This window comes from Heteronotia binoei, chromosome 8 (genome assembly GCF_032191835.1).
Source record: "Heteronotia binoei isolate CCM8104 ecotype False Entrance Well chromosome 8, APGP_CSIRO_Hbin_v1, whole genome shotgun sequence".
NCBI classification, from domain to species: domain Eukaryota; kingdom Metazoa; phylum Chordata; class Lepidosauria; order Squamata; family Gekkonidae; genus Heteronotia; species Heteronotia binoei.
In genome coordinates, this window is record NC_083230.1 from 20803454 (window position 1) to 20826132 (window position 22679).

Sequence of the window (22679 nt, forward strand, 5' to 3'; positions counted from 1 at the left end):
CAGGACTGAACAGGGATATTGGTTTTTTATCTCATTACAGATGCTAAACCCACTCTCAGTGAGTATAGCTATACATCCACAGTATTCCAATGTATTTCTCTTTTATAATAGTGTATCAGAATAATGTTTTGTATTGAAATACTCCAATAAGGGATATTGGATATTTATCTTATTACATATACTTAACCCATTTTCTTTTTATGTATTCTTGTCTGTTTTCTAATGGCAGACTGGAATGATGTTTACAATGTATGGATTGATGTTAATAAGTAAATTAGGTGGACTACAACTAGGAAATACACGTCCTTTTGTGATTCACCTAGATTTACAGAAACACCAATTGGCAGAGGACTTTATTACCTTTTATGGCTATCCAGACCAAATGGCCAGGCCACTCTGGTATACCATGTGATCAGTCTGCATACTTAATCAACAAACTGCTTGTATTTCAGCCCACAATACCTGATCCCCTCGTCTGATGAAGTGTGCTTAGAAAGCACATGAAAGCTTATGTTCTGAATAGGGCTGCCAAGTCCAATTTAAGAAATATCTGGGGACTTTGGGGGTGGAGCCAGGAGACATTAGGGGTGCAGCCAGGAACAAGGGTTTGACAAGCATCACTGAACTCCAAAGGGAGTTGTGGCCATCACATTTAAAGGGACGGCACACCTTTTCAATGCCTTCCTTCCATAGGAAATAATGAAGGATAGGGGCACCTTCTTTTGGGGCTCATAGAATTGGACCCCCTGGTCCAATTGTTTTGAAACTTGGGGGATATTTTGGGGAGAGGCACTAGATGCTGTACTGAAAATTTGGTGTCTCTACCTCAAAAAACCCCTCCCCAGATACCTGCGGATCAATTCTCCATTATTTTCTATGAGAATAAATCTCCATAGGGAATAATAAAGTTTCCAGCAGACATTTCCCTTGCTTTCTGAAGACCCTGAAGCAGGGGGGAGGGCCTCCAAACCAGGGGATCCCCTGCTCCCACCTGGGGATTGGCAACCCTAGTTCTGAATAAAACTTGGTTGGCCTTAAAGGTGCCAATTGACTCCTGCTTTGTTCAACTACTTCAGACCAACCCTTGGCTCTATCAGAAGGAAAAGGCGGTCCCCTGCGCAAGCACCACTGGGGGTGACGTCGCATCACGACGTTTTCACGGCAGGCTTTTTTTAGACGGCGGCTTGCCATTGGTTTCCCACACTGCCCTCTCGGGATTGGCCGCTGCTCTGGCCAATGAAAGGCGGAATCAACGACCCAACGCCGCCTGCTCGCGGGCGCCCCTTGCGGTGACCACGGGCATTGCGGCGGATGGGGGCGGTGGGCGGGAAGGGCCGCTGGCTGCCGCGGGCCATGGAGGCGGCCGCAGGTTCCCCCGCGGGCGAGGCTCTGCGGTGGCTGGGGGCGCTCCGCTTCGACAACCGGGCCTTGCGGGCCCTGCCGCTCGACCCGTGCGAAGACGTCGTGCCCCGGGCCGTGCCGGGCGCCTGCTTCTCCCGCGTGAGGCCTAGCCCCGTGCGGAACCCGCGGCTCGTCGCCCTGTCGCCGCCGGCGCTGGCCCTGCTGGGCGTGAGGGAGCCGCGCACGCCGCGGGAGGAGGCCGAGCTGGAGGCCGAGGCGGCGCTCTGCTTCAGCGGCAACCGCCTCCTGCCCGGGTCGGAGCCCGCCGCCCACTGCTACTGCGGCCACCAGTTCGGCTCCTTCGCCGGGCAGCTGGGCGACGGCGCCGCCGTGTACCTGGGCGAGGTGCTGGACCCGCGCGGAGAGCGCTGGGAGGTGCAGCTGAAGGGCGCCGGGCTCACCCCCTTCTCCCGGTAAAGCTCGCTCGGCTGCAGTCTTTGCACTTGCCGCCTGATGCTTCTGCCTGGTGTAGCTGGCAGGCTGTGACCGCAATCTCATGGCTGAAGCGAGCCCTTCCTTTTCTTCCTTTGCCTAGCAGCAGACATATGGACATATGAAGCTGCCTTCTACTGAATCAGACCCTCGGTCCATCAAAGTCAGTATTGTCTTCTCAGACTGGCAGCGGCTCTCCAGGGTCTCAAGCTGAGGTTTTTCACACCTACTTGCTTGGACCCTTTTTGGAGAGGCCGGGGATTGAACCTGGGACCTTCTGCTTCCCAAGCAGATGTTATACCACTGAGCCGCTGTCCCTCCCCAAAATGTGGAGGGGGGAAATTAGCATATAGGTAAACAGGAGAGGGATGGGAAGAACATATGAAGCTGCCTTATACTGAATCAGACCCTTGGTCCATCAAAGTCAGTATTGTCTTCTCAGACTGGCAGCGGCTCTCCAGGGTCTCAAGGTGAGGTTTTTCACACCTATTTGCCTGGACCCTTTTAGTTGGAGATGCCGGGGATTGAACCTGGGACCTTCTGCTTCCCAAGCAGATGCTCTACCACTGAGCCACCATCCCTGCCCTGCTCTCCAGGGTCTCCAGCTGAGGTTTTTCACACCTATTTGCCTGGACCCTTTTTGGAGAGGCCGGGGATTGAACCTGGGACCTTCTGCTTCCCAAGCAGATGCTCTACCACTGAGCCACCGTCCCTCCCCAAAATGTGGAGGGGGGAAATTAGCATATAGGTAAACAGGAGAGGGATGGGAAGAACATATGAACATATGAAGCTGCCTTATACTGAATCAGACCCCCGGTCCATCAAAGTCAGTATTGTCTTCTCAGACTGGCAGCGGCTCTCCAGGGTCTCAAGCTGAGGTTTTTCACACCTATTTGCCTGGACCCTTTTAGTTGGAGATGCCGGGGATTGAACCTGGGACCTTCTGCTTCCCAAGCAGATGCTCTACCACTGAGCCACCGTCCCTCCCCATTGAGGTCCCTGTGCTCCCCAGGCTCCATCCCCAAACTTCCAGGAGTTCCCCAACCTGGAGCTGGCAATCCTACCCCCAGCGAGCGCTGGGAGGTGCGGCTGAAGGGCGCCGGGCTCACCCCCTTCTCCCGGTAAAGGCTCGCTTGGCTGCAGCCCGCAGGGGTGATCTTTGCACTTGCCGCCTGATGCTTCTGCCTTGCGTAGCTGGTAGGCTGTGAGCACCATCTCCTGGCTGAAGCGATCCCTTCCTTTTCTTCCTTTGCCTAGCAGCAGACGCATCAGGAAATTGTCATGCATTTCATCTGTGGCGCATTTTCAATCATTAGGATATGCGTTCATAAATGGTTTAGAGTTGGGAGTGAGCAGTGAAGTGGCCAAGTTTGCGGATGGCACTAAATTGTTCAGGGTGGTGAGAACCAGAGAGGATTGTGAGGCACTCCAAAGGGACCTGTTGAGGCTGGGTGAGTGGGCGTCAACGTGGCAGATGCGGTTCAATGTGGCCAAGTGCAAAGTAATGCACATTGGGGCCAAGAATCCCAGCCGCAAATATAAGTTGATGGGGTGTGAACTGGCAGAGACTGACCGAGAGAGAGATCTTGGGGTCGTGGTAGATAACTCACTGAAAATGTCAAGACAGTGTGCGTTTGCAATAAAAAAGGCCAACGCCATGCTGGGAATTATTAGGAAGGGAATTGAAAACAAATCAGCCAGTATCATAATGCCCCTGTATAAATCAATGGTGCGGTCTCATTTGGAGTACTGTGTGCAGTTCTGGTCGCCGCACCTCAAAAAGGATATTATAGCATTGGAGAAAGTCCAGAAAAGGGCAACTAGAATGATTAGAGGGCTGGAACACTTTCCCTATGAAGAAAGGTTGAAACGCTTGGGACTCTCTAGCTTGGAGAAACGTTGACTGCGGGGTGACATGATAGAGGTTTACAAGATAATGCATGGGATGGAGAAAGTAGAGAAACAAGTACTTTTCTCCCTTTCTCACAATACAAGAACTCGTGGGCATTTGATGAAATTGCTGAGCAGCCAGGTTAAAACGGATAAAAGGAAGTACTTCTTCACCCAAAGGGTGATTGGCATGTGGAATTCACTGCCACAGGAGGTGGTGGCGGCCACAAGCATAGCCACCTTCAAGAGGGGTTTAGATAAAAATATGGAGCAGAAGTCCATCAGTGGCTATTAGCCACAGTGTGTGTATATATATAATTTTTTTTGCCACTGTGACACAGAGTGTTGGACTGGATGGGCCATTGGCCTGATCCAACATGGCTTCTGTTATGTTCTTATGTCCAACAGAAGTCAGTAAGAGCAGTGTTTCCAGGGAGTCGCGCACAAGCGGTGCGCTTTAAAGAGGGCAGATACAGTGCGGACGTGCAAACCCGACACGTGTTGCTGCTTTGCTGAGGTGTTGAGTTACATTTCAGTCAAAGGCTTAGAAGATATATAGAGGAAGATATTGGATTTATATCCCGCCCTCCGCTCCGAAGAGTCTCAGAGCGGCTCACAATCTCCTTTACCTTCCTCCCCCAAAACAGACACCCTGTGAGGTGGGTGGGGCTGGAGAGGGCTCTCACAGCAGCTGCCCTTTCAAGGACAACCTCTGCCAGAGCTATGGCTGACCCAAGGCCATGCCAGCAGGTGCAAGTGGAGGAGTGGGGAATCAAACCTGGTTCTCCCAGATAAGAGTCTGCACACTTAACCGCTACACCAAGCTGGCTTAGCCCAGAAGGGTGTTTTGCCTTCTCGGAGGCAGGTTGAAATAAAGCTTCAGTCGCTGTCATAAAGTCTAGGAGGTGATGTGAATCGGACAGGTTTTGAGTCAATCCTCATTTCAGTGGGACTTGTGCTTGCGGTAGTAATGGGATTTGGTTTGCATCTTGTCAGTGCAATCCCGTGCAGATACCTACATCCAACCTTTTAAATTAAACTGAAGGTCCCAATGATTTCAGTGGGATTTACTCCAATTAAAGTGGGCACGTGAATGTAAATCTCACTAACTTCTATGGGATTTATGCTCCAGTTTGCAGCATCTTAGTGCAGGCTTATGCATCATTAATGTTGTTCTCACTCCATTGAAATTGTTTCATTAATAAAAGGTTTGGTCTGGGATATATTGCTTTACTCGTAGAGTATTTTACATTTAGCAATCCTAAGCAGGTCTAGAGTGTCCAGTAGCGCTCTTGGGCTTGCACCGTTAGTTACCTGCCCTTTCCCTCTCCTGTAACCAGTGTATGCTAATTTACTGCCCATCTTCTACATGTAAGATTGTTATTTCTGTTTCATTGCATTCTGAGGAAGTGTGGATGCGCACAAAAACTGTTTAGCCTTAGTAACTGATTGTCTGCCTGTGTCAATCTGGATGCTGGACTAGATGGATCTAGAACAGGGGTGGCCAACGGTAGCTCTCCAGATGTTTTGTTGGCCTACAACTCCCATCAGCCCCAGCCATTGGTCATACTGACTGGGGCTGATGGGAGTTGTAGGCAAAAAAAAAACATTTGGAGAGCTACCACTGGCCACCCGTGATCTAGAAGACTTCTTAAATTCTGACTGGTGGTACTGGTGGTGCTATAATGCTAAACCAGAGCAGCGTAAACGTTGTACTAGTTTACACCTGGTTCTTGCTATGCTTTCCCCTCTCTCCCAGTTTGAACTGCTATATAGTCTCCCATGCAGTGATGTGGGGTGTAAAAATGTCCCAAAATGGAGATGTTTCTATATTTTTCCATAGAAAATTTTCTGCCCCACATATGTAAATATAGTCTGTTTTTTATAGCTGCCAGGGGTGTTTTGCTGCTGATCTTTGATGTTAGATAGGCTGAATGTGGGATATGAAGCATGGACGAAGCCCTGTGCTTGTAGGTGGTGTATTTGTCCTCTTTTTCTAACATTATTTAAATTTGAATTGGAAAATTACCCAGAAAACTTTCCATTTCTTATTTTTTGGGGGGGGGGGACCACAACACTGCTTCCTCAATACAGCCGTCTTTGTAAGAGTGCGCTTTTCTGATCTGTCAGCTATTATAGCCTTTTCTCTCTTCATACTCATATTTGCCATGCTTTTTTCTTTTCTTGCAGTTTTAAGTATGAAAAGATGTCAGAATGGCGTTGTTAAAGTCTATGAATGTGCATTTTTCTGTAGCTCATTTACCAAAGGGGAAAACTTCATGGTAGATTTCTTCATTTTAATAGGTGCAACCAATTTGAAAGAATCAGGAATAATTGCCCCTTGCTTCATTAGCAGTACAGAAGAAAAAGTGAAAGCATGGGTGCACATGAATCTGAAGTCTCTTCTTTGGGTACATTTTCCCCAGTGACTTTGTTCCTTTGTCCCCACATTTCACATTTGATTTTTAAGGTAGTTTGAGATCTTTGCTAAAATCCAGATTCTAATTTTTTTTTTTTTAATCTTTTATTAACTACAGGCAAGCTGATGGTCGTAAAGTTCTGCGATCAAGCATTAGAGAATTCCTTTGCAGCGAAGCAATGTTTCATCTGGGAATTCCCACAACCCGAGCAGGAACATGCGTAACATCCGATTCGGAGGTTATTCGGGATATATTTTATGATGGGAATCCAAAGAAAGAGAAATGCACAGTTGTCCTGAGAATAGCACCAACATTTATCAGGTAATACTGGTTTTTGTTTCATGTTGAACGCTCAGTAGTAGCTATACAGTTACTAAATATGTTAGGCAGTTGCCTAAAGGATGTATGTTTTACCTGCAGCAACTGTGAATATTTCCTGGCTCTGTAGCTCTAACTGTTCTTAATTACTGTTGAACATATGTTCCTAAAGTATTTATAAAATGCAAGCTTCCATGTAGTGTGTTTCAAAGTTATCATTATATTAGTCTAGTGAAGCTGTGCACTGTTGTGGCCTGCATAGTCCAGGCTAGCCATCTCTTGTCAGATCTCAGAAGCAGGGTTGATCATGGCTAGTTATTTGGACGGGAGATCACATTGGAATACCAAGGTCATCATGCGGAGGCAGGCATTGAGAAACCACCTCTAAGTCTTTTGCCTTGGAAACCCTACAGGGTTTCTATAAGTCAGCTGTGACTTGACAGCAGAAAAAAAAAGAAAGCTGTGCATTAGCATTATTACAGGAGATGTTACCAAAGTGTATTTGTATCGCTGTTTTGTAAAAAATATACAGAAAAACTCGTAATTGAGAGAAAAATCTGGCTGTTAACATCTGAAAGCCTGTCACCCAGTGGCTGTGTCTCTGGGGAAGCTTAGAACTGGAGGCACTTCTCCGTTATACTCTTGTCCCCATTATAATGTTTATTCAGAGTGCAGATCTTTGTTCCTCACAGACATTTTAACCAGTCTCAGCTTGGGTCCAGTGGCTGAGAAAATTATTTTTCACCTAACTCATGTAGATCCCCGTATCACTTATGGGGTATCATTGTAACCCCAGCTGCCTAAAGTTCTGGCTAGATCTGCACTTGAGGCCTCAACTAGGGATGGGCACAACTGGGAATATGGTGGTTCGTGTTGGTTTGTGGTTTGTTTACCTGAACCAGTTCACGGCTCATTTGGTTTGGGAGGTGTAGAACAGCCCCCTCGTGAGTTAAGAGTAACCAAACTCACTCATGAGTTAGAGTCACCAAACTCACTTGGAGTCTTCAGCAGGCTCTCCTCCATCTGCCCAAATTTGGTGAAGATTGGATTTGGAATGTATGAGTTACACCCCCACAAAGCAGGTGTCCCCAGGAAAGCTCTCTCACAACAAACTCTTCTCTCTTCGCGTTGCAAAGTGAAAACAGCTGAGTCAGGTGTCTGCTCCCATAGAGCAGAATGGGAGCTCTGTGAGTGGCTCCCAGAGCTGCCAATCAAGCTATTCTAGGGCTTCCAGAAGTCCACCCCCAGCATTGCCAGGCAGTCTTGCAAAGACACCACGAAAATGAAAACAATACATTGCAAATTGTTTTATTTTCGGATTGGAGGACAGTGCAGTTCCACCAAATGGTTCCAAGCAATGCATGAATTGCAATTTATTTATTGGTTCATGCCCACCCCTAGCCCTAACCCATTGTAGTGTAAATTGTCAGAGTTTGGGAAGTTCTTTGAGTAGAGTACTCTGATCAGCCCAGCCCAGCCCCAGCTCTAGTTCTATTGAAGACAAACTCAACAAATGCCAGTTCAACAAGTATATTTGGGTTCAGGCAAAATGCAGTAGTCAGTCCAATGGTCAGGTCACTCACATTCAGTCCAGCCAGTTCAGTAGTACAGTATCTCAGTCCAGAAGAATAGTCATATACCAGTCCATCAAGTCAGTACAATTAAGCAGTCCAACAGAGTAACAAGCCACATTCCAATTCCTCTCCACGTCTCTCCTCCGATATCCTCTCATCTATTCACCCACAAGATACAAGGAGTGTGGCCTCTGTTGATATACCTCTGCTAGCCAATCCCATTACTTAATTAGCTAACGAGCTACACATGTTACTCACATGCTTCTTATTTCCAGCTGTATAGTGGGAGTTGCATAATCCTTTAACAGTACTATGGACCCTTAAAGTGACATATACTGTCATAAGTTATGGTTCTATGTCTTTAGGCTAGGGTTTTATGTATGTATTTTAATCTCATTTAATTTTTTAATGTAATTTCTGTATTTTCTATTCCTCTGATGTGTATGTTCTTTGGCCATGTACAATGAATCTCTCTCTCTCTCTCTGATTGAAATATTGTTATTGTTTGAATTATTTCCAGTAATAAACGGTTTATTTTAAATAGGTTTGGATCATTTGAAATTTTTAAGCCTCCTGATGAATTTACTGGACGTAAAGGCCCCAGTGTTAACAAAAATGAAATTCGAATACAAATGCTTGATTACGTGATCAGCACTTTTTATTCAGAGATTCTGCAAGCTCACTCTGACGATAATATTCAAAGGAATGCAGCCTTTTTCAGAGAGGTAGGTCAAGCGCTGTTGTAGTGACTAGCAGGCTTGGAGTATCAGGTATCAGACGCCAGGAAATACAGAGTCGTTCAGTCCAAAGACCAGAGTTCCAGAAATCAGACCAAGGCAGAGTCGTTCAGTCCAAAGGCCAGGGTTCCAAAATTCAGGCAAGACAAGGTTGTTCAGTGCAGAGATCAGGGTTCCAGATAGTCAAGCAATGCAGAATTGCTGGTTGAATGTCTATCATATACATTGTGTCCACACAAGACCCTGTCTTAGCTGGTTCTTGTAGCCACATGCTTAAGGGTCATGCTTGCAGCCAGCTGCTCAGGAAAAATCCTGCAACTACTCATCTTTGTTATCAGCAAGCAGCTGGCATCTAGCCAGGAGGGATACATTTTGCCATCTCTCCTGTAGCTCTGTTACTAGCCTCTGTCTGTGGCGCTCTAAGAGTGATACTGGAGGGTTGGAAAAGACCAACTGAGATTCACCTGAATCAGGGCTGGAGGGTGTTGGTGGCTCGGCACCAGCTTTTAGCTGTGAATCCTGACAAGCCAGCAGCTCATCTTGCTGCTTGCCGGCTTCTGCTAACTCAGAGCTGGCTCCACAGGGCTCCTCTTTTCCTGAGGATTCCTCACTACCACTGAGCCCTGGCTGACGCATGACAGCTGTTGTGTGTTTGCGTGAGAGAGAGAAATTTTGGCCCACACTTTGGATGGTACAGAAGACTTTTTACCCAATACCCAATAGTAACATTAAAAATACAGGGTTCAAATTAGTATAAAATCTAAACACTAAGAAAATTACACAACGAATATATTTACAAAGATGTTAAAAACCCACTAGCGAGTGCTGACCAGTACCAACTGGTATAATATCCTGATCAGCAAGATACTAGAAAACTGGAAACCAAAGACTGACAAAATGAGAACGATGGTCCAGATTTTCTAATGGTTTGAAATCATCTGTTAGTTTAGATATAATAAAATAATTCCAGCTTTTTTCACACCAGTTGCGGCAGAGAGCTAAGTTTTCGTCTAGTGGCAATCACAGTTTGTGCCACTATTCTTTTGACTGAGTTGGCATTTTCGGAAGAGACCATTTTTGCGATAGAAATAATTCTGGTTAAAGAGGTAAATTATAGCCCAAAATCTTAAATATTTGAGTTTGAATATTTTCCCAAAATTCTTTTATTTGTGGGCATACCCACTAGCAATGCAAAAAAAGTGCCTGTTATGCCACAGCCCTTCAGCAGAGAGGTGAGGATTCAGGAAATGTACGGGCTATTATTTGCAGAGTTAAGTACCAGTAAGAGTATAGTTTAAAGAACTGAAATTTAACCATAAAAATACAGTAGTTGTTAGGGAGTTCCAAATCAAATCCCAGTGTTCCAGTTTCAGTCTGGATTCACAATATGCTATTCATTGAGACTAGTAAGTAGCTTTGGAATTACAGTCTGTTAAGGTAAGAAGTTGATAGATTTTAGAAACAAGCCCCACAATTTTTTCTTCAGAATTCTTAATTATGGGTTCAAATCTGTTAAAGGCTGCTGAAAGTAGCCTAACTTTAATAATTTGGTAAGGCAATTTCTTATCTGAAAGTATTTATGCCACTGTTGATATGTCTTATGCTTTTGTTCTAGTTTTTTTATTTTATTTTACCCATGTCTAAAAGATGGTCAATAGAAGTGATTCCTGCTTGAAACTAGTCTTTATAGACGCTGCCCTACCCATACCTGGCTGAAACCATTGTTGTCCAGTTAATGGTATTAATACCGAATGCCTGCTGTATACCAAATTTTGATCAACATTTGAAGAAAAACGTTATCTGCAAAAAGAGAGAAATTTGATGGGGGGGGGGCGGTTATTCCAGAAGATTACTGATAATAAGTTGGGAGCTGCGTATTTATTTTCCATCTCTAACCAGTCTTCATATTTTTTTTTATTGTAACATCTTTACCACATTTGCCAGGTTAGTAGCCAGATAACAGTTTGTTTTTTTTAAGAACGGAGCATCCAATCCACCAAGAGAAGCTGGTTTCTTATCCGCCCATATAAATTCATCAAATTGCCATTGCCACTTCAGTAGCCTGGCTTCAGGAATTTCAATTGATAACATGTGGAACAGAATAATACGCTTTGGGAGCAAGAAATTTTAATTAACTATATTCTATCTGATCAGGTGAACTCCGTTTTTTCCCAACAGGACAGTTTTTTCATCATTGATCGTTGGAGAGGGCAGAAATTTACTTCCAGCGATTTAGATAGATTAAGAGGGATACTAACTCCCAAATGTTGCCATTCATCATCAAGTCACCCAATGGAAAGAATAATTTTGTTTAATTCTAGGGCTAGTTGGTTCATCGATACCTATTGAATACAGCTCTGATTTTCTATTAGTTTTTAAACCTTATATTTCTCCAAAGATTTCTAAGAATTTCTGAGCTTTGGCAAGAGATTGCTCTATATCTGTAAAGTAAAGGACTAGACTATCTGCATATAAGGAGGTTTTGTATTCTGAGTTGTTAATCTGAATCCCCTGATTACATTTTATTACTTCAGCCAAACATTCTAATGCAAATGCAAAAAGCAGGGGAGAAATGGGATCACCTTGTCTTGTACCCCTATCTAAATTAAACAATGAGGAAATTAAATTATTCACCTTAATTTGTGCAGAGGGAGAAGAATAAATTGTCATTAAGGCTCTTAAGAAGCTATCTCCAAAATTCATATGCACCAGTAAGGATTGCAAATAGTCAATTACTAAAGAGTCAAAGGTTTTCTCTGTATTGTCTAATATTATCAGCCATATTTTGTCCAAGAATAAAACCCGTCTGATCCTTATGGATATATTGTGTAATTATTTGCTTTAATCTATTAGCCAGAATAGTAGGAAGGAAAAATTGCATCTTGATTGATCAAGGTGATGGGATGATAAGATTTTGGATCTAAATGATCTTTATGTTCTGGGATCAAGATTAAAGAAGAATGTCTCCAAGAAGGGGGCATATCTTCCGAGGACAAAATAGAATATAATAGCCAATTTAACGAAGGGGTCCGCTAAAATACCTTTAAAAGATTTGTAAAATTCTGATGGTAAACCATCAGGACCCTTAGCTCTAACAGTCAGGAACTTCTTCCTAATGTTGAGCCGGAAACTCTTTTGATTTAATTTCAACCCATTGGTTCTGGTCCTACCTTCTGGGGCCACAGAAAACAATTCCACACCATCCTCTAGATGACAGCCCTTCAAGTACTTGAAGATGGCGATCATATCACCTCTCAGCCGCCTCCTCTCCAGGCTAAACATCCCCAGCTCCTTCAACCTTTCCTCATAAGACTTGGTCTCCAGACCCCTCGCCATTTTTGTCGCCCTCCTCTGGACCCGTTCCAGCTTGTCTATATCCTTAAAATGTGGTGCCCAAAACTGAACACAGTATTCCAGGTGAGGTCTTACCAGAGCAGAGTAAAGCGATACCATCACATCACGTGATCTGGATACTATACTTCTATTGATACAGCCCAAAATTGCATTTGCCTTTTTAGCCACCGCATCACACTGTTGACTCATGTTCAGCATATGATCCACTAAGACCCCTAGATCCTTTTCGCACATACTACTGCTAAGACAAGTCTCCCCCATCCTATAAGAATGCATTGGATTTTTCCTACCTAAATGCAGAACTTTACATTTATCCCTGTTAAAATTCATTTTATTGATTTTAGCCCAGTTTTCCAGCCTGTCAGGGTCATCCTGTATCCTGTTTCTGTCTTCTACTGTATTTGCAACCCTTCCCAATTTAGTATCATCTGCAAATTTAATAAGCATTCCCTCTATTCCTTCATCCAAATCATATATAAAGATGTTGAACAAAACAGGTCCCAGGACAGATCCTTGAGGCACTCCACTTGTCACTCCTCTCCAAGAGGATGAGGAACCATTCACAAGCACTCTCTGGGTGTGATCTGTCAACCAGTCATAGATCCACCTAACGGTAACAGGATCCAAACCACATTTTACCAACTTGTCAACAAGGATGTTATGTGGAACCTTATCAAAAGCCTTACTGAAATAAAGATAAACTATGTCTACAGCATTCCCCTGATCCAGCAAGGTAGTCACTTTCTCAAAAAAAGAGATCAGGTTAGTCTGACATGACTTGTTCTTGAGAAACCCATACTGGTTCTTAGTAATCACATCCATTTTTTCTAAATGTTCCAGGAACGACTGTTTGATGATTTGTTCTAAAACTTTTCCAGGTATCGACATCAAGCTGACAGGTCGGTAGTTACCTGGATCGTCTTTTTTCCCCTTCTTGAAGATGGGGACAACATTTGCCCACCTCCAATCTTCCGGCACCTCTCCTGTTCTCCAAGAATTCTTAAAAATAATAGCCAGAGGCTCAGAAATTACATCCGCAAGCTCTTTTAGAACCCTTGGATGCAATTCATCTGGCCCTGAGGACTTCGTTTCATTTAAAGAAACTAGGTGTTTATGTACTACCCCTGTGGTGATCCTAGGTTGGAACTTCATACCCTCCTTATATGTTCTGTTTTTGCCATGCTGAGCACCATTTCCCTCAGAAGAGAAGACTGAGGAAAAGTAGGAATTGAACAATTCCACCCTCTCTTCATTACCTGTTACAATTTCACTTTCTTGCCCTCGCAATGGGCCTACCATGTCCTTGCTCTTTTTCTTACTCTGAACATAAGAAAATAACCCTTTTTTGTTGTTTTTAGCATCTTTTGCCAGCCTTAGCTCATACTGAGCTTTAGGCTTTCCTAACTTTTTCTCTACAAGCACTGGTGATTTATTTATATTCATCCTTGGTTATAAGGCCCTCCTTCCAGTTCCTAAAGGAGTCTTTTTTTATTTCTCAAGTCTTTAGAGAACTGTTTATGGAGCCAACTCTTCTTCTTTAGGCTTTTTCTATTTTTTCTTCTCACAGGAATCATCTGTGATTGTGCTCTCAGTATTTTGCTGTTAAGAAACTCCCACCCCTCCTGAACCCCCTTCTTCCTAAGTATTTCTGACCATGGGATTTTACCCAGCATAGTTCTAAGTTTATCGAAGTTTGCCTTTCTGAAGTCCAACCTATAAGTCTGACTACATATAGCTTTTCACTTCCCATAGACCAGGGGTAGGGAACGTTGGCTCTCCAGATATTTTTTTTGCCTACAACTCCCATGAGCCCCAGCCATTGGCCATGCTGGCTGGGGCTGATGGGAGTTGTAGGCAAAAAACATCTGGAGAGCCAATGTTCCCTACCCCTGCCATCGACTGTAAATTCCAAAATGTGTATGGGAAGAGGAGGAGTTCCATTAGGTAGCTATGGGTCTCAGGCTTCAGTAGATGCTTATGAAAATGTCATGTTCAGGAACTGGAAGATCTTGAAAACTAACCAAGTTCTATGTGTTCAGGTAACATTGAAAACAGCAAGGATGGTTGCAGAATGGCAGTGTGTTGGATTTTGTCATGGAGTGCTCAACACTGATAATATGAGCATAGTCGGTCTTACAATTGACTATGGACCTTTTGGTTTTATGGACAGGTCAGTATGAATGATTTAGTTGAAACATCCATTTTGCATTGACTGTACAAAATGATAGCAATGTCAATTGTCCTGATTTAAAAAAAAAAATCCCAAACATTTTTTTGGGAAGGAATTGAAGCCTGTGGGTATAAATTGTATAATTATAATAGCCTTAAAATAGAATAAACTTGCTGATTTGATATGATAATACTTCTTTGTGTTTCAGCCTTAATATTTATATCTACCCCATGTTTATCTTGCCTGTGTTATATAGGGGTTTTTTTGTCTCTCCTCTTCAGTCAAATTTAAATAAATTAGTACAGAATTGTGTTTGTTTTTGAGTGACACACTAACCTGGTTTTTCTGCTTAGTTATCTTGATAAACTACTATGCCAGATTATTTCTCTTTGCTTTTATAGATACGATCCTGAACATATTTGCAATGCGTCTGATAACAACGGGCGTTACGCTTATAATAAGCAACCAGAGATCTGCAAATGGAATCTTGGGAAACTTGCTGAAGCTTTAGTCCCAGAACTGCCCTTGGAGATCAGCATGCCCATTCTGGAAGAAGAATACAACGCAGAATTTGAGGCACATTATATGCAGAAAATGAGAAGGAAACTAGGATTCATTCAGCTCCAGCTAGAAGACGACGATAAACTGGTATCTGACCTTTTAGAAACCATGCATGTCACAGGTGATTGTGGATTGTATTTACATCTTTAAAAGAAATGCAAGGTGATATTCATTTGTTGGGTCTGTTTAAGCTAGCAATATGGATAGCAGTGCTTTCCAAACAACAATTTTGCAAATAGTTAAAGCAGTTTAAATCAGTAGCCCCAATTTTGTTGCACCTGTGAGCCCTTTTGGAATTTTGACATCAAGGGGGATCACTGTCATAAAATGGTTATAATGGGGAATATGGCCAATCATAAAATGGCTGCCGTGGTGGCTGGAGCCAACCACAAAATGCAGGGAGGTTCCAAGTCACGCATTTTCTTACAGTCAAGGACATTGCTTCCAAATGGATAGTCTCTGCAGACTTGGGGGCTCTTCTGAGGAACCTCTTGCTTCAGTGAGGTGGAGGAATGCCAGGCCTGGCTGTTAGCTTTGGAAAAGAAGGAAGTGGACACCAGGAAAGCCATTGGTAGGCACAATGGAGTTCACTGGTTTAAATAATCTTGTTCATGCATGTGTACAGTGCTGTCAAGTTGCAGCTGATTTTTAGCAACTCCACAGGGTTTTCAAGGCAGGTAAGTAAGCAGAGGTTCACCATTGTCTTCCTCTGCAAAGTCTTCCTTGGTGGTCTCCCATCCAAGTATTGACCCTGCTTAGCTTGCAATATCTTACAAGGTCAGCTCTACTATACCCTTCCTCATCTCAAAAAGGAACAAGTTAAAAAGGCTGTTTTGCACAACTGAATTTAGTTTCCATTAATTCTTTCAGGGGCAGATTTTACAAACACTTTCCGCTTGCTGAGCTCTTTCTCAGTAGACTCCGATCCTTCATCACTGGAAAACTTTTTAGATAAGATTTCAAAGCAGTGTGCTTCTGTAGAAGAACTGAAAGCCGCTTACAAGCCTCAAATGGATCCAAGGTATTTTTTCCTCCAAAGCAGTGATTGTACTCTGTGCTTAATATTCATTCCTTATTTGAGGGACTATTGGGGGAGGGGGTCATCAGGTTATTTATTTGGTAGCTGAGCCAAAAGCATATACTTGTTTCGTTTTCTATCCCCGATTGAAGGCACCAGCATCGCTATTACAAATTATTGCAGAAGACTTATGATCGCTGTGATATTTTCCGACCTAATCCATTATTTGATTTGTGTTTTCCTTCTGCTCTCTTTTTGTAGACAACTTTCAATGATGCTGATGCTAGCACAGTCTAACCCTCAGCTATTTGCCTTAATTGGAGCAAAATCCAACATAAATAAAGAATTGGAACGCATAGAGCAGCTCTCTAAGCTGCAGCAGTTAACAGCAGCTGAATTGGTCAGCAGAAATAAAGGGCATTGGAAAGAATGGCTGCTGAATTACAGGTGAGACAGTTACAGTCAATTTATTTGAGATTTGTTAACTGAACTTTAAAAAAAAAACTTGATAGTTTGCAGTCACCATGTGAAAATCAAATCCCTTTTTACATGTGTTCTGTGCACACAAAAACATTGTTTCTCCTTTTTAATACTATAACCCGGGGGGGGGGGCAACGGTAGCTCTCCAGATGTTTTTTGCCTACAATTCCCATCAGCACCAGCCATTAGCCATGCTGGCTGGGGCTGATGAGAGTTGTAGGCAAAAAACATCTGGAGAGCTGCCGTTGGCCACCCCTGCTATAAACAGTTATACTGTTTAGATGTGTTATAAATTAGCCACTGAAGCTATTATTTTGTATATTTGCTTTTGTGTTATACTTTTGATAAACCCTTTATTTAGCATTTACTCCTTGGAAAGTTAAACTTTTAACAGATGAAATCTCATTACTTGGTTTTGGTTGTCAGACAAGGATGCTGTTCTAAACCATAATCCCAGTATTCTTGCTTTTATATATGTACATTAGACATGGGCACAAACTGCAAACCTCCACCAAACTGAACAAAGCAAACAGATAGTAGATTGAAACTGACCAGCTCTCCCTTCCTTTCTCTAGCTGGCCATCTTCAACGGCCAGCTGGGGGCGCAAAGGGGAGGTATCTCAAAAGTCCCCATGATCTGCCTTCGCAGTAGGCCTGCTGGGGAAGCAAAAGGGAGGCAGAATGGATCAGTTTCACTCCCCTCAGCTTAGAAACCAAGGCAAGTGCAACTGACCTGCTCTATCTCCCATTCCCTTTTCCAGTTCACCTGCAGCAGTGATATGGCTGGGGAGGGAGGGGGTGGGCATTTAAATGTCACTCTTCTCCAGCTGGTCTGTAGCAATGGCATGGCTGGGGAAAGTAATGTGAATTTCAGGAAAGTAATGTGAACACTGTATAAAAACAATAAACAACTTTGCCTGAACTTTCTTGTTTTGTGTTCTTTCAGAGTTCGGCTAGAAAAAGAATTAGAACACACTAGTGATGCTGGTGCTTGGAGCGCCGAACATCTGAAAGTTATGAATTTAAACAATCCAAAATACATCTTGAGAAATTACATTGCTCAAAATGCTATACAGGCAGCAGAAAACGGTGATTTCTCAGAGGTAAATCACGCTACCCTGCATTGCTGAATGAAAACCCATTGAAGATTCAAAAGAATATAGAATGTCTAATAATATTTCTTTTACAAGACATGCAGATTATCAAAGATTCTGTGTTTTCAATAAGTTTTAGTATTAAAAGAGAACAACAGCAAGATGGCAGTTCAGCGGCATCTAGGCCTGCTTAAAATGTCAAAAATACACAATCTGAGCTCCAGGAATTATTGGTATTCTAGTGCAGTGGTTCTTAGCCAGTGCAACGAAGAAGTAGTCTAGGTGAAATGCAGGGTTTTCATAACGAGTTTTTTCTCCTTCAGTTCCCATGTGTCCACAAGGAAGTCAGACGTGCCACCTACTGCTGACCCTGCCTGTTACAGATTACCCATCTATATGGTTTGGGCATGCTAGTAGTGAACTTGGAAATGTGGCGTTTCTCCTAATCCTCCTTTCCCCTGCCTCAACAGGAAGTGTCTTCGATGTGCCGTTTCCTGCTGACCCTACCTGCCAGGGGTTATCCATTGTGCTTCTGCAGTTTTCCATGTTCTTAGATAAACGATAAGCAGAAAACCTCCCCGATATTTTTACCATCGCTGTGACTGTTATGCTGCCAGATGTTAGCCTATATGCCGCTGTGTGGCCATGCCTTTCTAAGCCTGTCACCGATACGTTCTTCTGCCCTCAGATTTTTAAGCTGTGTACTTTATGATGCTTTGTATTTATTTGTAATTGTATTGAATTCTGTTGTAAGCCATTCGGAGCCTGCTTGCAGGAAAGGGTGGACAGTAAATCTAAAAATTAAATTAAATGTAGCAAAAACAGACTTTTTGTTTCTGTCGTAATAGGACCCTGGTTCTTTAGTGGAGTAATTGATGGGATGTCTGATATGAAAAGTTGAGAACCACTGTTCTAGTGAACACAGGGCTTCATTTTTACACTTATAATGGCACTGCCCTAGACCAGACTTCAAAAAAAAAAATCTGGCCAACAGTAGCAAGGAAAAATTCTAGCATTTACAATATTATGTTACCAATGGACTCCAGAGGTTTTTTTTCTCCTGAATTACTTGCGATGTTTCTAAAACAACGTCAGGTGACAATGGTAAATGTAACATAGCAACTTGGGTAGATGAAGATGATATTGGATTTATATCCCGCCCTCCACTCCGAAGAGTCTCAGAGCAGCTCACAATCTCCTTTCCCTTCCTTCCCCACAACAGACACCCTGTGAGGTGGGTGGGGCTGGAGAGGGCTCTCACAGCAGCTGCTCTTTCAAGGACAACCTCTGCCAGAGCTATGGCTGACCCAAGGCCATTCCAGCAGGTGCAAGTGGAGGAGTGGGGAATCAAACCCGGTTCTCCCAGATAAGAGTCTGCACACTTAACCACTACATCAAACTGGCTCTCCACCCAAACTGGCTCTCCACTTGCACTGGGTAGTCTTTACAAGCAAGCAAGCTGTTAGAGAACTCTCCTGTCTCAGGTCAGCTTGCAGTTCTGTAGGAGGCTCTAGATATAAATTAGCTAGATGTACATTAGAAGCAGTGATTCAGTTAAGGGATTTCATGTTGGTTTGCAGAAGAACAGCTAGATACGAGTCCAGAAACACCTTGGAGAGACCAATGAGAATTTCAGGGTATGAGCGTTTGAGAGTCAAAGTTGATGAAGGAAGCTTTGCATCTCAAAATCTAATACCCTGAAAATCTTGTTGGTCTCTAAGGTGTTATTGGACTTGTACCTAGCTGTTTGATTACAGAGTGGTTTACTGAGTAAATAAGCTAATTAGTTTTTACGATACCAGGAATGATATACTGAAAAATGTATGAATATGTTTGTAGTGTGGTTTTATTTTGTGATCGTTATGTGTTTTCTGTTTTTAACTTACTACTGACTTCCTTTTTATATTGTATCTTTTACTAAAGTTGTTTTTTAAAAACACACAGAGAGATGTAGGCTTTTGCTGCAATAATTGTGCTATCAAAGATTTCAGGTTTTCACGGCTGGTGACATCATTAGGGTTTGTAGAATCTTTCGGGCTCAAGTGCCGTGTTCTACTGGAGAAAGTTTTCCTTCCAGACGTTTCGTTCTCAGCTGCGGAGAACATCCTCAGTGGCGTTGCAGCCGGAGCAGGCGCTCTGACCTTCTTGGCTGCTATGCATTGAGTGGGGCCAGGGCTGCTGGAAAGCTGCTATTTCTAGGCTGGAGGGGGTGTGGTGAAAAGGCAATTGGTTTGTGGATATGCCCATTGTTTGGTGGGGCTTCCTGGAAGGGTAGTGATAAGGAAACTGGCTGTTGAATGTGACCATTGTTCTGTGTTAATTGCTGGGAGGGTTGGAAGGGGTGTGAAGATAAGGAAGATGGTTGTTGACTGTGCTGATTGTTCTGTTGAATGTGCTGGTTGTTCTGTGACTTTCTGCAATGTATAGTCTGTAGGGTGTTTTGCAGAGCTGGGTACCAAGATTGGTGGATGAAAATGCCTTCTTCCTTTCTCCAGTAGAACACGGCACTTGAGCCCGAAAGATTCTACAAACCCTAATAATTGTGCTCTTGCTTTCCTCCTAGGTACGGAAAGTCTTGAAGCTCTTAGAAAAGCCCTACGAAGACACAGAATGTGAGGAGCCTGCAGAGGAAGAAGATTGGGCTGTTGCTGCTGCCTGCAGTTCGATGACCAGTAGCAAGCTTCCATACAGCAGTAAACCACCCCTCTGGGCTTCTGAGCTCTGTGTCACATGATCTTCATAATGCCTTGTTAGTGTTTTCCACAAAGAGGTCTTGATCTTCTCATGTGGAGAATGCAGCAAGGCACAATAGAAGTACTATTAACTCACAGACAGATTGTTTGGATGTCTTCACAGTCTCACCTTAACAGTCTTGTGTTACGAAATGTGACAATCTCTTGTTCCAAGCACACTGTTAAGGTTTGGGAGACAGACCATCGTTCTGTCTTCTCTCCATAGTGCTGTTGTTTTTTAACACACATGGGTTTGAACATCCAAGTGAAATCTGTGTTTATGAAGACAAAGATAGCAAACCAAATGTTGGATGTATTTTTGTCTGAAGGTGAACGAATGGTACTTGCTGTGTTGATAACGCTTTTATTATGCAAGGGTATTTTATTCTCTCTTGATGGAGAGGGAGTCTAAGCTGATTGTTGCTTATTTTGAAGCTGTGTTTCATTTAACTGAGTAGTTTATTCATTGTGAACCTTCGCATTTATATTTTTAGAGACATTATCATGGGGCTGTGAGGAAAAGGCAGCAATAATGCGCATTGTGAGTGGATTCAGGGGACTTACAAAAATCAGATTTTTCTCTACATCTCCTTTATGTGTAACAGCTCGATCCTGCTAAGATGCCATCCATAGTGGGTATGCATCTCTGTCTGGACAGGGAAATACATGTGCAAAGTGGTGTTGTGCTTGTGGCTTAGGATGCACTACAGCTTCTGAAGCTGCAAGTAGAATTCATTTAACCAGGTGACGGAGCAGCGAGAGCAGTCTCCTGGAAGATGGTCAGCACTGGTAGTGCCAATTATTTCTAGAGAATTACTAGCCTTCTTTCTTTCGCACCCAACAAGTTATCCATATGAACACTATACTAGACTATACCATGTGGTTACGGATGTCACTTTAAGCCAAACTTTCCATGTTCATATACAGTATGCTTTCATACTTTTGTCTTTATATACTCTATTTATTTCCTGTGTATCAACTTCACTACCTCTGTAAAGTCTTCCGTTCTTAAACTGTTTGCTAATGTAGGCAGTGCTTGATCCAGTTTGGAGAGCCAGTTTGGTGTAGTGGTTAAGTGTGCGGACTCTTGTCTGGGAGAACCGGGTTTGATTCCCCACTCCTCCACTTGCACCTGCTAGCATGGCCTTGGGTCAGCCGTAGCTCTGGCAGAGGTTGTCCTTGAAAGGGCAGCTGCTGTGAGAGCCCTCTCCAGCCCCACCCACCTCACAGGGTGTCTGTTGTGGGGGAGGAAGGGAAAGGAGATTGTGAGCCGCTCTGAGACTCTTCGGAGTGGAGGGCGGGATAGAAATCCAATATCTTCTTCTTCTTCTTCTTATTTTAATAGTATTTGATTGTTAAAAATATATTTGGAATCGATTGTATCTCAAAGCGAAGCTTAAGTATTAACACCCAGGCCGAGTGGTTGATGGCTTTGGCTATAATCCTAAGTAGTTTCCTGTTAAAAATCAATAGGACTTTAAATTGTAACTTGGAAGATGTAACCAAATTCAGGGAAGCAGACGGATTGGTTATTCCTACCGTATTTTCATTAATTTGGATCTCTTGATGCAGCGATAAACTCTGAAGGTTGTCATTTCTGAGTTAATGAAAGTGAACACTCAGGAGCTGGGAAAACTCAGCATATTGAATAAGCATGAGGATGGTGATGTGGTACACAAGAGAATTTTTTGCAAAGAACACAACCTTGGATTTATTCGTTTTTCACTATAATTAGTAAGTCTTGATTGAGGGCTTTTGAGGATCTTGTGCACAGATGTGTTTTAAAAGCGTGCTCCAGGCAAGGAATGGGGGTTCCTGTTCCTTGTAATCCAGTCTGAGCTAACCTTTGTCCAGATTTTTCAATTAAAAATGTTGTGTGCACTTTCTTAAGCATGGCACTTTGGTACTGAGGATGACATTGCTTTTCTCCTTCTGCATATAAGGGCATTATCTGGGAACTGTTCTGCTGACGATAAATGAATGTAGCCATGTTCACAGTAAAAGATGTCTCTTGCTTATTTTTGGCTGAGAAAATATTCTTGTTGAAGAGTGTTTTTGTATTAGTATTGCCAAACAATCACATTTTCAAAGTGTGTGAAAAAGTGAACCTTGCTACTTTTATTTTGGAAATCACGTTAAGACATAGGTGCAGCAATAGCATGTACAAAGCTTGGAACGTAAAATGGCATTGGTTAATCCACAAAGTTGCAAAAGGTCTATGCATCATCCACATATGAGCGAGGAGTGATTCTAAAAGCACGTGCAATGGCATTAGTAAGTGAAGGAGTAAGAAAGTGCACTCTGGCAATTTAGTTTTAAAATCTGTTGCTCAGCTAAATGGCTAGTTTGTTGTAGCCTCCTGGCAAAGGAGTGCAGCTTCACTCAGCCAGCTCTTCTCCGCAGAGGAGAGAAGCATTCTGTCTCAGTCAGGCGGCTCCCTCTTAAACCCAAGTCCAGGGCCTAAGAAACTAAACCTTAAAACTAGAGCTTACCATATG

At 43.1% G+C, this 22679-nt stretch overlaps 1 protein-coding gene across 1 annotated transcript; it reads left to right on the plus strand.

Moving 5' to 3' along the window:
- Window positions 1–1353: 1353 nt before the first annotated feature.
- On the plus strand, window positions 1354–20183 carry SELENOO (selenoprotein O). Its single transcript, XM_060244793.1, has 9 exons — window positions 1354–1814; window positions 6261–6464; window positions 8580–8760; window positions 14166–14296; window positions 14698–14978; window positions 15728–15878; window positions 16137–16322; window positions 17302–17458; window positions 20013–20183. Exons 1-9 carry the CDS (start codon window positions 1354–1356, stop codon window positions 20181–20183), a joined length of 1923 nt encoding a protein of 640 aa, XP_060100776.1.
- The last annotated feature ends 2496 nt before the right edge of the window (window positions 20184–22679 follow it).